The sequence below is a fragment of the Anas platyrhynchos genome, chromosome 31 (assembly GCF_047663525.1).
Source record: "Anas platyrhynchos isolate ZD024472 breed Pekin duck chromosome 31, IASCAAS_PekinDuck_T2T, whole genome shotgun sequence".
NCBI classification, from domain to species: domain Eukaryota; kingdom Metazoa; phylum Chordata; class Aves; order Anseriformes; family Anatidae; genus Anas; species Anas platyrhynchos.
Genome location: NC_092617.1, coordinates 5,690,943 through 5,705,000, shown reverse-complemented (window position 1 = coordinate 5,705,000; position 14,058 = coordinate 5,690,943). Strand labels below are relative to the sequence as shown.

At 51.7% G+C, this 14,058-nt stretch overlaps 1 protein-coding gene across 2 annotated transcripts in view; it reads left to right on the top strand.

Annotated features, from left to right (window-relative positions):
- The window catches only part of SUPT16H (SPT16 homolog, facilitates chromatin remodeling subunit), a 29,023-nt gene extending 15,238 nt beyond the window's left edge, over positions 1–13,785 (top strand). Inside the window, exons 15-26 of one of the 2 annotated variants that reach the window (XM_072029747.1) lie at positions 1,606–1,733; positions 1,821–1,956; positions 2,037–2,163; positions 3,744–3,862; positions 3,938–4,063; positions 5,723–5,835; positions 5,939–6,014; positions 8,305–8,474; positions 9,321–9,450; positions 10,613–10,742; positions 12,706–12,783; positions 12,871–13,785. In XM_072029747.1, coding sequence (XP_071885848.1) covers positions 1,606–1,733; positions 1,821–1,956; positions 2,037–2,163; positions 3,744–3,862; positions 3,938–4,063; positions 5,723–5,835; positions 5,939–6,014; positions 8,305–8,474; positions 9,321–9,450; positions 10,613–10,742; positions 12,706–12,783; positions 12,871–12,992 — 1,455 coding nt within the window. In that variant the 3' untranslated portion in view covers positions 12,993–13,785. Of the gene's footprint in view, positions 1–1,605; positions 1,734–1,820; positions 1,957–2,036; positions 2,164–3,743; positions 3,863–3,937; positions 4,064–5,722; positions 5,836–5,938; positions 6,015–7,360; positions 7,613–8,304; positions 8,475–9,320; positions 9,451–10,612; positions 10,743–12,705; positions 12,784–12,870 lie in introns of those variants that run through there. The other variant, XM_072029748.1, reaches the window with a different exon arrangement.
- The last annotated feature ends 273 nt before the right edge of the window (positions 13,786–14,058 follow it).

Below are 14,058 nucleotides of genomic sequence, written 5' to 3'. Positions count from 1 at the left end.
GGAGAACCTCAACGTTGGGTTTCGGGCTGGAAAATACTGGGTTTTGGGGTGGAAAATGTTGGGTTTTGGGCTTTGGAGAACCTCAACGTTCGGTTTTGGGTTTGAAGAACCTCAACGTTGACTTTTAGGCTGGAAAATATTGGGTTTTTGGGTGGAAAAACGTTGAGTTTTGGGGTTTGGAGAATCTCAACGTTGAGGTTGAGGTTCTTCAAACCCAAAACTCAACGTTTTCCACCCCAAAAGTCAATGTTGAGGTTCTTCAAACCCAGAAGTTGACTTTTGGGGTGGAAAACGTTGACTTTTGGGTTTGGAGAACCTCAACGTTGAGTTTTGGGTTTGGAGAACCTCAACGTTGAGTTTTGGGGTGGAAAACGTTGAGTTTGGGGTTTGGAGAACCTCAACGTTCGGTTTTGGGTTTGGAGAACCTCAATATTGGGTTTTGGGGTGGAAAATGTTGGGTTTTGAGGTGGAAAAATCTTGATTTTGGGGTTGGAGAACCTCAACATTGGGTTTTGGGGTGGAAAACATTGAGTTTTGGGGTGGAAAACGTTGAGTTTGGGGTTTGAAGAACTCAAACTCAACGTTGAGGTTCTCCAAACCCCAAAACTCAATGTTTTCCACCCCAAAAGTCAATGTTGAGGTTCTTCAAACCCAAAAGTTGACTTTTGGGGTGGAAAACGTTGAGTTTTGTGTTCGGAGAACCTCAACGTTGGGTTTTGGGGTGGAAAACGTTGAGTTTTGGGGTTTGAAGAACCTCAATGTTGAGTTTTGAGATGGAAAAACGTTGACTTTTGGGGTTGGAGAACCTCAACGTTGAGTTTTAGGGTGGAAAACATTGAGTTTTGGGGTGGAAAACATTGAGTTTGGGTTTGGAGAACCTCAACGTTGACTTTTGGGGTGGAAAAACGTTGAATTTGGGGGTTGGAGAACCTAAATTTTGGGTTTTAGGATGGGAAAACGTTGAGTTTGGGGTTGGAGAACCTCAACGTTGGGTTTTGGGCTGGAAAATATTGGGTTTTGGGGTGGAAAATGTTGGGTTTTGGGGTTTGGAGAACCTCAACGTTGAGTTTTGGGTTTGAAGAACCTCAACGTTGACTTTTGGGGTGGAAAATCTTGAGTTTTGGGGTGGAAAACGTTGAGTTTGGGGTTTGGAGAACCTCAACGTTGAGTTTTGAGGTGGAAAAATGTTGACTTTTGGGGTTGGAGAACCTTAATTTTGGGTTTTAGGATGGGAAAACGTTGAGTTTGGGGTTGGAGAACCTCAACGTTGCGTTTTGGGCTGGAAAATATTGGGTTTTGGGGTGGAAAATGTTGGCTTTTGGGGTTTGGAGAACCTCAATGTTGACTTTTGGGTTTGGAGAACCTCAATATTGGGTTTTGGGGTGGAAAACGTTGGGTTTTGGGGTGGAAAACGTTGAGTTTGGGGTTTGGAGAACCTCAACGTTGGGTTTTGGGTTTGGAGAACCTCAACGTTGCGTTTTGGGCTGAAATTCGAGGGATTTAACGCCGCGTGGCGCCGTTTTTTGGCTGGTGGCAGCCCAAAACTAGCAAAACTCGTCCCGCCACACCTCCGTTTTGGGTTAAAACCTTCTCTTTTCGGTTCAGAACATCAGCATGTCGGTGGAAGGCGACTACACCTACCTCCGCATCAACTTCTACTGCCCCGGCAGCGCTTTGGGGCGCAACGAGGGCAACATCTTCCCCAACCCCGAGGCCACCTTCGTCAAGGAGATGTGAGGACGAATTTCGGGGACATTTTGGGAATTTTGGGGATTTTTGGGGGCTTTGGGGATTTTTTGGGGGTGACCACGTGGTTGTAGAACCTACAGGGCGTCCAACATGAAGACGCCGGGCGAGCAGACGGTGCCGGCGCTCAACCTCCAAAACGCCTTCCGAATTATCAAGGAGGTCCAAAAACGCTACAAAACCCGCGAGGCCGAGGAGAAGGAGAAGGAGGTGACCCCCCCGGACGTCCCCGAGCACCCATGGGTGACACCGGCAGGGTGGTGACACCCATGGGTGGTCTTCGTGTCCAGGGGATCGTCAAGCAAGACTCGTTGGTCATCAACCTCAACCGAAGCAACCCCAAGTTGAAGGACCTCTACATCCGGCCAAATATCGCCCAAAAAAGGATGCAGGGGTCCTTGGAGGCGCACGTCAACGGTAGGGGGATGAAGATGATGATGATGGTGAGGGTGGTGGTGGTGATGGTGAGGGTGAGGGTGATGGTGATGATGATGATGATGAAGATGATGATGATGGTGATGAAGATGATGATGGTGATGATGAGGAGGAGGAGGGTGATGAAGGTGAGGAGGATGATGAAGGTGAGGAGGATGATGAAGGTGAGGAGGATGATGAAGGTGAGGAGGATGAGGATGAAGGTGAGGAGGATGAGGATGAAGGTGAGGAGGATGATGAAGGTGAGGAGGATGAGGATGAAGGTGAGGAGGATGATGAAGGTGAGGAGGATGATGAAGGTGAGGAGGAGGATGAAGGTGAGGAGGATGAGGATGAAGGTGACGATGATGGTGCTGAAGGTGACGATGATAGTGAGGATGGTGAGGATGAAGATGATGATGATGATGGTGATGGTGAGGATCATGATGATGATGGTGATGGTGATGATGATGAGGATGATGAAGATGATGATGGTGACGGTGAGGATGGTGAGGATGATGATGCTGAGGATGAAGATGATGGTGAGGATGATGATGATGATGAAGGTGAGGATGGTGATGAAGGTGAGGATGGTGATGATGGTGAGGATGATGATGGTGAGGGTGATGATGATGATGGTGAGGGTGATGATGGTGATGATGGTGGTGATGGTGAGGATGAGGGTGAGGATGATGAGGGTGAGGATGATGATGATGGTGATGATGAAGATGATGATGGTGAGGATGATGGTGAGGATGATGGTGAGGATGATGATGAAGGTGAGGATGGTGAGGATGGTGAGGATGATGATGAAGATGAAGATGGTGAGGATGGTGATGGTGAGGGTGATGATGAAGATGATGAAGATGAAGGTGAGGATGATGATGATGGTGAGGATCATGATGATGAAGATGATGATGGTGATGATGAGGAGGAGGAGGATGGTGATGGTGATGATGGTGATGGTGATGACGATGATGTTGATGATGATGATGAAGATGAAGGTGAGGATGATGGTGATGATGATGGTGAGGATGATCATGATGATGATGAAGGTGATGATGAAGATGATGGTGAGGGTGAGGATGATGAGGGTGAGGATGATGAGGGTGAGGATGATGACGATGATGTTTATGATGATGGTGAGGATGGTGATGATGATGATGGTGAGGATGATGGTGATGATGGTGATGGTGAGGATGAAGATGATGATGGTGAGGATGGTGAGGATGATGATGAAGATGATGAAGATGATGATGGTGATGATGGTGAGGATGAAGGTGAAGGTGAGGATAATGAAGATGATGATGGTGAGGATGATGGTGAGGATGATGATGGTGAGGATGAAGATGATGGGGATGATGATGAAGGTGATGATGGTGATGGTGATGATGATGGTGATGATGAGGAGGAGGAGGAGGATGGTGATGATGAGGAGGATGATGATGGTGATGATGGTGATGAAGATCATGATGGTGATGATGATGATGGTGATGATGACGATGATGATGATGATGACGATGATGATGATGATGAAGATGAAGGTGAGGATGAAGATGATGATGATGCTGTCCCCCCCTTAGGGTTCCGCTTCACCTCTGTGCGCGGGGACAAGGTGGACATCCTCTACAACAACATCAAGCACGCCGTCTTCCAGCCCTGCGACGGCGAGATGATCATCGTGCTCCACTTCCACCTCAAGGTCCCTCCTCCCTCCCTTCCTCCCCTCCTCATTTTGGGGCCAAAAACCTCAATTTTGGGTCATTTCGGGTCATAGAACGCGATAATGTTCGGCAAGAAGCGCCACACCGACGTCCAGTTCTACACGGAGGTGGGCGAGATCACCACCGACCTGGGCAAGCACCAGCACATGCACGACCGGGATGACCTCTACGCCGAGCAGGTGGGGTTTTTGGGGGTATTTCGGGGGTTTTTGGGGTCTCGGGGTGGGGTTGGAGGTTCGCCAGGAGGTGTTTTGGGGTCTCGGGGGGGTTTTGAGGGGTTTTGGGGGGTGTTTTTATGGTTATTGGGAGGTGTTTTGGGGTCTTGAGAAGGTCTTGGAGGTTCTCCAGGAGGTGTTTTGGAGTCTCCAGGTGTTTTTTGGGGGTTTCGGGGTGGTTTTGATTTTTTTTGGGAGGTGTTTTGGGTTCTAGAAGACTTTATTGGGATATTGGTGCGGTATTTTGGGTTCTTCAGTGGTGTTTTGGGGTCTCGGGGTGGGGTTGGAGGTTCTCCAGGAGGTGTTTTGGGGTCTCGGGGTGGTTTTGAGGGGTTTTGGGGCGTGTTTTCAGGGTTATTAGGAGGTGTTTTGGGGGTTTCGAGAAGGTCTTGGAGGTTCTTCAGGAGGAGTTTTGGAGTCTCCAGGTGGTCTTTTGGGGTTTTGGGGTGGTTTTGAGGTTTTTTGGGAGGTGTTTTGGGTTCTAGAAGACTTTATTGGGATATTGGTGCGGTATTTTGGGTTCTTCAGTGGTGTTTTGGGGTCTTGGATTGGGGTTGGAGGTTCTCCAGGAGGTGTTTTGGGGTCTCGGAGAGGTTTTTTGGGGTTTCGGGGTGGTTTTAAGAGTTTTTGGGAGGTGTTTTGGGGTCTCAGGGTGGGATTGGAGGTTCTCCAGGAGGTGTTTTGGGGTTTCGGGGTGGTTTTGAGGGGTTTTGGGGGGTGTTTTCGGGGTTTTGAGATGGTCTTTTGGGTTCTTCGGTGGTGTTTTGGGGTCTAGGGGTGGTTTTGACGGTTTTTGGGTGGTGTTTTTGGGGTTTTGGGGAGGTTTTGAGGGTTTTTGGGGGGTGTTTTTGGGGTTTCGGGGAGGTTTTAAGGGTTTTTGGGGGGTGTTTTGGGGTCTTGAGAAGGTCTTGGAGGTTCTTCAGGAGGTGTTTTGGGGTCTCGGGGTGTTTTTTTGGGGGTTCTTGGAGGTGTTTTGGGGTCTAGGGATGGTTTTGAGGGTTTTTGGGTGGTGTTTTCGGGGTTTTGGGGAGGTTTTGAAGGTTTTTGGGAGGTGTTTTGGGGTCTGAAGGTGGTGTTTTGGGTTCTTGGAATGCTTTTGGAGGTTCTTGGGGTGTTTTTTTGGGTTCTTGGGATGGTTTTGAGGTTCTTGGGGCGTTTTGGCGAGTTCCTGGGGTATTTAGGGGGTATTTTTGGGTCTCCTGGTGGTGTTTTTGGGGTTCTTGGGGTGTTTTTGGGGTTCTTGGGGTGTTTTTTTGGGGTTCTGGTGGTGTTTTTGGGTTCTGGTGGTGGTTTTGAGGTTCTTGGGGTGTTTTTGGGTCTTCTAGTGGTGGTTTTTGATGGTTCTTGGGGTATTTTTGGGTCTCCTGGTGGTGATTTGGGTTTCTTGGGATGTTTTTGGGTCTCCTGGTGGTGGTTTTGAGGTTCTTGGGGCATTTTGGCGAGTTCTTGGGGTATTTTTGGGTCTTCTGGTGGCGTTTTTGGGTCTCCTGGTGGTGTTTCTTGGGTTCTGGTGGTGGTTTTGAGGTTCCTGGGGCATTTGGGGGTATTTTTGGATCTCCCGGTGTTTTTTTTGGGCTCGGGGTCTTAATTTTGGGGCCTTTTAACCCCCCGCGTCCCCCCCAGATGGAGCGGGAGATGCGCCACAAGCTGAAGACGGCCTTCAAGAACTTCATCGAGAAGGTGGAGGCGCTCACCAAGGAGGAGCTGGAATTCGAGGTCCCCTTCCGAGAATTGGGGTGAGTTTGGGGTCTTTGGGGTTGGGAGACCCCAAAATACCTCTTTTTTCCCCCAAAAAACCCACGGTTTGACCCCCCCGAGACCACCCCGTATCTCCTCCAGGTTCAACGGCGCGCCCTACCGCAGCACCTGCCTCCTGCAGCCCACCAGCAGCGCCCTGGTCAACTGCACGGAATGGGTGAGGTGGACGGGTTTTTGGGGTAAAACCAAGGGTTTTTGGGCAAAAGCAAGACTCGTTGGGGCAAAGGCAAGAGTTTTGAGGGCAGAAGCAAGGGGTTTTTGGGGCCAAATCAAGAGTTTTGAGGGCAGAAGCAAGGTTTTTTTTGGGGCAAAACGAAGAGTGTTTGGGGGCAAACCAAGGGTTTTTGGGCAAAGCCAAGAGGTTTTGGGCAAAGCCAAGAGGTTTTGGGCAAAACCAAGTGGTTTTGGGCCCAAAACCAAGAGCTTTGAGGCCAAAACCAAGAGCTTTTGCCAAAACCAGGCGTTTTTGGGCCAAAACCAAGAGATTTTGGCCAAAATGAAGAGTTTTAGCCCAAACCAAGAGTTTTTTGGGCCAAACCAAGAGTTTTGAGGCCAGAACCAAGGTTTTTGTGGGCCAAAACGAAGAGTGTTTGCAGCCAAATCAAGAGTTTTGAGGGCAGAACCAAGGGTTTTTGGGCAAACCCAAGAGGTTTGGGGCCAAAACAAAGAGTTGTTGGGCAAAACCAAGAGTTTTTGGGCCCAAACCAAGAGTTTTGAGGCCAAAATGAAGAGGTTTGGGCCTGAACCAAGTGTTTTTGGGCCCAAACTAAGAGCTTTTGGGCCAAACCAAGAGCTTTTGAGCCAAAACGAAGGGTTTTAAGCCCGAACCAAGCGTTTTTGGGCCAAACCCAAGCGTTTTTGGGCCAAACCAAGAGCTTTTGATGCCAAAATCAAGGGTTTTGAGGCCAAAACCAGGAGCTTTTGGGCCAAACCAAGAGCTTTTGGGCCAAAATGAAGGGTTCTGAGCCCAAACCAAGCGTTTTGGGGGAAACCCAAGCGTTTTTTGGCCCAAACCCAGCGTTTTTGGGCCAAACCCAAGCGTTTTTGGGCCCAAACCAAGGGTTTTAAGGCCAAAATCAAGGGTTTTGAGGACCAAACCAAGAGTTTTGGGCCAAAACGAAGAGTTTTGAGGCCTGAACCAAGCGTTTTCGGGCCAAACCCAAGCGTTTCTGGGCCAAACCCAAGAGCTTTTGGTCCCAAACCAAGAGCTTTTGGGCCAAACCAAGAGCTTTTGAGCCAAAACGAAGAGTTTTGAGCCCGAACCAAGCATTTTTGGGCCCAAACCAAGAGCTTTTGGACCCAAACCAAGCGTTTTGGTCCCAAATGAAGAGCTTTTGGGCCAAACCAGGAGCTTTTGAGCCAAAACAAAGGGTTTTGAGGACCAAACCAAGAGCTTTTGAGCCAAAACAAAGGGTTTTGAGCCCAAACGAAGCGTTTTTGGGGAAACCCAGGTATTTTTGGGCCTGACCCAAGCGTTTTCGGGTCCCCTTCTCCTGCCCCCAGCCCCCCTTCGTGGTGACGCTGGACGAGGTGGAGCTGATCCACTTCGAGCGGGTGCAGTTCCACCTGAAGAACTTCGACATGGTCCAAACTGGGCCCAAACTGGGACTTTTGAGGCCAAAACCAAGAGCTTTTGGGTCAAAACCAGGAGTTTTAAGGACCAAATCAAGGGTTTTGAGGCCAAAATCAAGGGTTTTGAGGACCAAACCAAGAGTTTTGGGCCAAAACAAAGTGTTTTGAGCCCGAACCAAGCATTTTGGGGAAACCCAAGCGTTTTTGGCCCCAAACCAAGCGGTTTTGGGCCCAAATCAAGGGTTTTGAGGCCAAAATCAAGGGTTTTGAGGACCAAACCAAGAGTTTTTGGGCCAAACCAAGAGCTTTTGAGCCAAAACGAAGGGTTTTGAGGCCAGAACCAAGGCTTTTGAGGCCAAAACAAAGAGTTTTGGGGCAAAACAAAGAAGTTTTTGGTCCCAAACCAAGAGCTTTTGAGCCAAAACGAAGGGTTTTGAGCCCGAACCAAGCATTTTGGGGAAACCCAGGTATTTTTGGGCCCAAACCCGAGCGTTTTCGGGTCCCCTTCTCCCCCCAGCCCCCCTTCGTGGTGACGCTGGACGAGGTGGAGCTGATCCACTTCGAGCGGGTGCAGTTCCACCTGAAGAACTTCGACATGGTCCAAACTGGGCCCAAACTGGGACTTTCGAGGCCAAAACCAAGAGCTTTTGGGTCAAAACCAGGAGTTTTAAGGACCAAACCAAGGGTTTTTGGGCCAGAATCAAGGGTTTTTGGTCCCAAACCAAGCGTTTTTGGGCCAAACCAAGACCTTTTGAGCCAAAACGAAGAGTTTTGAGCCCAAACGAAGCGTTTTTGGGCCAAACCCAAGCATTTTGGGCCAAACCCAGCGTTTTTGGTCTCAACCCAAGCGTTTTCGGGTCCCCTTCTCCCCCCAGCCCCCCTTCGTGGTGACGCTGGACGAGGTGGAGCTGATCCACTTCGAGCGGGTGCAGTTCCACCTGAAGAACTTCGACATGGTCATTGTCTACAAGGACTACAGCAAGAAGGTCACCATGATCAACGCCATCCCCGTCGCCTCCCTCGACCCCATCAAGGAGTGGCTCAAGTGAGGGTCCCCCCAGCTCCTTCCTCCTCTTCCTCCTCCTCTTCCTCCTTCTCCTTCTGCTCCTCTTCCTCCTCCTCCTTCTTTTTGTTCTTTTCTTTTTTTCTTCTTTTTCCCCTTTTCCTTTTTCCCTTTTCCTCTTTTCCCTTTTCCTCTTTTCCCTTTTCCTCTTTTCCCTTTTCCTCTTTTCCCTTTTCCTCTTTTCCCTTTTCCTCTTTTCCCTTTTCCTCTTTTCCCTTCTCCCTTTTTCCCTTCTCCCTTTTTCCCTTCTCCCTTTTTCCCTTCTCCCTTTTCCCTTTTCCCTTTTTCCCTTTTCCCTTTTCCCTTTTTCCCTTTTCCCTTTTTCCCTTTTCCCTTTTTCCCTTTTCCCTTTTTCCCTTTTCCCTTTTTCCCTTTTCCCTTTTTCCCTTTTCCCTTTTTCCCTTTTCCCTTTTTCCCTTTTCCCTTTTTCCCTTTTCCTTTTTTCCCTTTTCCTTTTTTCCCTTTTCCTTTTTTCCCTTTTCCTTTTTTCCCTTTTCCTTTTTTCCCTTTTCCTTTTTTCCCTTTTCCTCTTTTCTTCTTCTTTTTCTTCTCCTCTTCTTCCTCCTTGTTCTGTTTTCGTCCTCCTCCTCCTCGTCCTCCTCCTCCTCGTCCTCCTCCTCCTCGTCCTCCTCCTCCTCGTCCTCCTCCTCCTCGTCCTCCTCCTCCTCGTCCTCCTCCTCCTCGTCCTCCTCCTCCTCGTCCTCCTCCTCCTGGTCTCTTCCTCCTCCTTCTCCTGGTCTCCTCGTCCTCCTCCTCCTGGTCTCCTCCTCCCTCCTCCTTCCTCCTCCTCTTCCTCCTCCTCCTCACCCTCCTCCCGTCCTCTCCCAGCTCCTGCGACCTCAAGTACACGGAGGGCGTCCAGTCCCTCAACTGGACCAAGATCATGAAGACCATCGTGGACGACCCCGAGGGCTTCTTCGAGCAGGGCGGGTGGTCCTTCCTGGAGCCCGAGGGGGAGGTGAGGAGCTCCCGGGGTGATTTGGGGTCTTCCGGGGTGATTTGGGGTCTTCCCGGGGCAGTTTGGCATCTCCTGGGGCAATTTGGGGTCTTCTGGGGGTGGTTGGGGACCTCCTGGGGGCATTTTTGGACCTCCTGGGGTAGTTGAGGTCCTTTTGGGGCAGTTTTGGACCTCCCGGGGTAGTTCAGGTCTTCCTGGGGGCATTTTTGGTCCTCCTGGGGCAACTGAGGTCCTCCAGGGGGCAGTTTTGGACGTCCTGGGGGCATTTTTGGACCTCCTGGGGTTGTTGGGGCCCTCTGAGGGCAGTTGAGGTCCTCCCGGGGGCATTTTTGGAACTCCAGGGGCAATTGAGGTCATCCCAAGGGCATTTTTGGACCTCCAGGGGCAACTGAGGTCCTCCTGGGGGCATTTTTGGACCCCCTGGGGCAATTGAGGTCCTCCTGGGTGCATTTTTGGAACTCTCAGGGGCAATTGAGGTCCTCCCAAGGCCAGTTTTGGACCTCCAGGGGCAGTTGAGGACCTCCTGGGGGCATTTTTGGACCTCCAGGTCTAGTTGAGGTCCTCTTGGGGCAGTTTTGGACTTCCTGGGGGCATTTTTGGACCCCCTGGGGCAATTGAGGTCCTCCTGGGGGCATTTTTGGACCTTCAGGAGCAGTTGAGGTCCTCCTGGGGGCATTTTTGGGGGCATTTTTGGACCTCCAGGGCTAGTTTTGGCCCTCCTGGGGGCATTTTTGGACCCTTAGGAGCAGTTGAGGTCCTCCTGGGGGCATTTTTGGGGGCATTTTTGGACCTCCTGGGGCAGTTGAGGTCCTCCTGGGGCAATTGAGGTCCTCCTGGGGGCATTTTTGGACCTCCAGGGGCATTTTTGGCCCTCTTGCGGGCATTTTTGGACCTCCAGGGCTAGTTTTGGCCCTCCTGGGGGCATTTTTGGCCCTTCTGGAGGCATTTTGGGGGGTATTTTTGGACCTCCAGGGGCATTTTTGGCCATTTGGGGGCATTTTTGGACCCCCTGGGGGTATTTTTGGCCCTCCTGGGGGCATTTTTGGGGGCATTTTTGGACCTCCAGGGCTAGTTTTGGCCCTCTGGGGGCATTTTTGCCCTCCCGGGGGCATTTTTGGCCCCCCTGGGGCAATTGGGGCCGTTCCGTGTCCCCCCCCGGCAGGGCAGCGACGCGGAGGTGGGCGAGTCGGAGTCGGAGATCGAGGACGAGACCTTCAACCCCTCGGAGGAGGACTACGAGGAGGAGGAGGAGGACAGCGACGAGGATTACTCCTCCGAGGCCGAAGAGTCCGGTACGGCGCCCCAAAAAAGTGGCCTCTAAATCCCCAAAAAGTGGCCTCTAAATCCCCGAGGAGGTGGCCTCCAAATTCTCAAGGATGTGGCCTCTAAATCCCCAAAGAAATGGCCTCTAAATCCCCAAAAAAGTGGCCTCTAAATCCCCAAAAAAGTGGCCTCTAAATCTTCAAGGAGGTGGCCTCTAAATCCCCAAAAAAGTGGCCTCCAAATCCCAAAAAAATGGCCTCCAAATTCCCCAAAAGTGGCCTCTACACCCCAAAATGAGGCGGCCTCCAAAACCTCGAGGAGGTGGCCTCTAAATCCCCAAAAAAGTGGCCTCCACGTCCCCAAAATTCAAGGTCTGATGTCCCCAAGGAGGTGGCCTCCTTGTCCCCAAAAAAGTAGCCTCCAAATCCCAAAAAAATGGCCTCCAAATTCCCAAAAAGCGGCCTCCACACCCCAAAAAAGTAGCCTCCACACCCCAAAATGAGGCGGCCTCCAAATCCTCGAAGAGGTGGCCTCCATGTCCCCAAAATTCAAGGTCTGATGTCCCCAAGGAGGTGACCTCCATGTCCCCAAAAAAGTGGCCTCCAAATCCCAAAAAAGTAGCCTCCAAACCCCAAAAAAGTAGCCTCCAAATTCCCAAAAAGTGGCCTCCAAATCCCCAAAAAAGTAGCCTCCACACCCCAAAATGAGGCGGCCTCCAAATCCTCGAAGAGGTGGCCTCCACGTCCCCAAAAGTCAAGTTCTCATGTCCCCAAGGAGGTGGCCTCCGTGTCCCCAAAAAAGTGGCCTCCAAATCCCAAAAAAGTGGCCTCCAAATTCCCAAAAAGTGGCCTCCACACCCCAAAAAAGTGGCCTCTACACCCCAAAATGAGGCGGCCTCCAAATCCCCAAAAAAGTGGCCTCCACATCCCCAAAAGCCAAGTTCTCATGTCCCCAAGGAGGTGACCTCCTTGTCCCCAAAAAAGTGGCCTCCAAATCCCAAAAAAGCGGCCTCCAAATTCCCAAAAAGTGGCCTCCACCCCCCAAAAAATTAGCCTCTACGCCCCAAATGAGGCAGCCTCCACATCCCCAATTTGGTGGCCTCCAAATCCCCAAAAAAGTGGCCTCCACGTCCCCAAAAGCCTGTCCCCAAAAAAGTGGCCTCCAAATTCCCAAAAAGTGGCCTCCACCCCCCAAAAAAGCGGCCTCCAAGTCCCCAAAAAAGTGGCCTCCACACCCCAAAATGAGGCGGCCTCCAAATCCTCGAAGAGGTGGCCTCCAAATCCTCGAAGAGGTGGCCTCCACGTCCCCAAAATTCAAGGTCTGATGTCCCCAAGGAGGTGGCCTCCAAATCCCAAAAAAGTGGCCTCCAAATTCCCAAAAAGTGGCCTCCACCCCCCAAAAAATTAGCCTCCACACCCCAAAATGAGGCGGCCTCCAAATCCTCGAAGAGGTGGCCTCCACATCCCCAAAATTCAAGGTCTGATGTCCCCAAGGAGGTGGCCTCCTTGTCCCCAAAAAAGTGGCCTCCAAAATCCCAAAAAAGTAGCCTCCAAACCCCAAAAAAGTGGCCTCCAAATCCCAAAAAAGCGGCCTCCACCCCCCAAAAAATTAGCCTCTACGCCCCAAATGAGGCAGCCTCCACATCCCCAATTTGGTGGCCTCTAAATCCCCAAAAAAGTGGCCTCCACGTCCCCAAAAGCCTGTCCCCAAAAAAGTGGCCTCCAAATTCCCAAAAAGTGGCCTCCAAATCCCCAAAAAAGCGGCCTCCAAATCCCCAAAAAAGTAGCCTCCACACCCCAAAATGAGGCGGCCTCCAAAACCTCGAGGAGGTGGCCTCCACGTCCCCAAAATTCAAGGTCTGATGTCCCCAAGGAGGTGGCCTCCTTGTCCCCAAAAAAGTGGCCTCCAAATCCCAAAAAAGTGGCCTCCAAATTCCCAAAAAGTGGCCTCCACCCCCCAAAAAAGCGTCCCCCTTTTTTGTCCCCCCCCCAGAATACTCCAAGGAGTCCCTGGGCAGCGAGGAGGAGAGCGGCAAGGACTGGGACGAACTGGAGGAGGAAGCCCGCAAAGGTGAGCCTCAATTTGGGTCCAAACCACCCGAATTCGCAAATTTAGCTTCTTTTTTAACCGTTTTTGCCTTTTTTTGCCCCAAAAAAGCCGACCGCGAGAGCCAGTACGAGGAGGAAGAGGAGCACGGGCGCAGCCGCAAGAGGAAGGCTCCCGGGCACGGCCGCCACGGCGCCCGCAGCGGGGGGCCCCCAAAAAAGAAGAGGAAGTAAGGGTTGGGGGGACCCAAATTCCCCCCAAAAATCCTTCACGGACTCGTTTTTTGCCCCCGATTTCCTGGGTTTTTGGGGTTTTTTGGGGGGTTCGGGGGGGGGTTTTTTTTGGGGGGGGCGGGGGCCGGACCAAGGCGTGGCGGGGTTGGGGTTTTTTGTCTTTTTTTTTTGGGGTGGGGGTCGCCCTTTTTTTTAAGGGGAGGAGATATAGGGTCCGAAATCCCCAAATTGTGAAAATTTGGGCTCGAAAACCCCACATTTGGGCTCGAAAACCCCAAAATTTGGGCAAAGAAAGCCTCAAAAATGGGGCGCGGGCGGCACAAAATGGCGGCCGCCGACCCCAAAGGGAGCCCAAAACAGCCCCAAAATTGGGGTTAACGACCCCAAAACCGGGGCCGAGCCCCCCCGACGTGCAGGGGGAGGTCCCCAAAAAGCCATAGAGTTAGGGGGGACCCCAAAATCCCCCGAATTCACCCCAAAATCTGCGTCCCCCCTCAAAACGGATCAATTTGGGGTGGGGGACCCCAAAAAGCTCCTCAGACGGGCCCAAAACGCGCTGGGACAATACGGGGGGGGGGTCCCTAAAAAATTTAAGGGGGGCACCCCAAAAAAAACACCCCAAAAACCCCGATTCCGCCTTATTTATCCCCCTGCCTCACAGGAGGATAAATATTTATTTTTTATTTTACGTTTTTTTTTTTTTTTGGCCCCCCAACCCCCCCCTCCTCACTTTGGCCGTAGCCGGTAGCCCTTCGGTCTTTTCCAATAAAAGCAAAGTGGTGTTTTTTTGTAACTTTTTGGGGTGAAAAGTGCTTCTTTTGGGACATTTGGGGGGGGGGTGGGGGCGCCTGAGGGAGTGAGGGAGGGAGTGACAGCGCCGCCAGCCAATCGCATCGCGGCGTTCCTGAGGCGCCAACCAATCACAGCGCGCTCTCCGCCGAAGCCCCGCCCTCCCGCTGCCTCAACCCTCCGAGCCAAGAGGCGGGCCCTCCCCTCCCGCCCCCTTTCCCTATTGGCTCCTCCTCTTGACGGACACCCGCGCCGCCCAATCCGCGCTCCGCCCCCA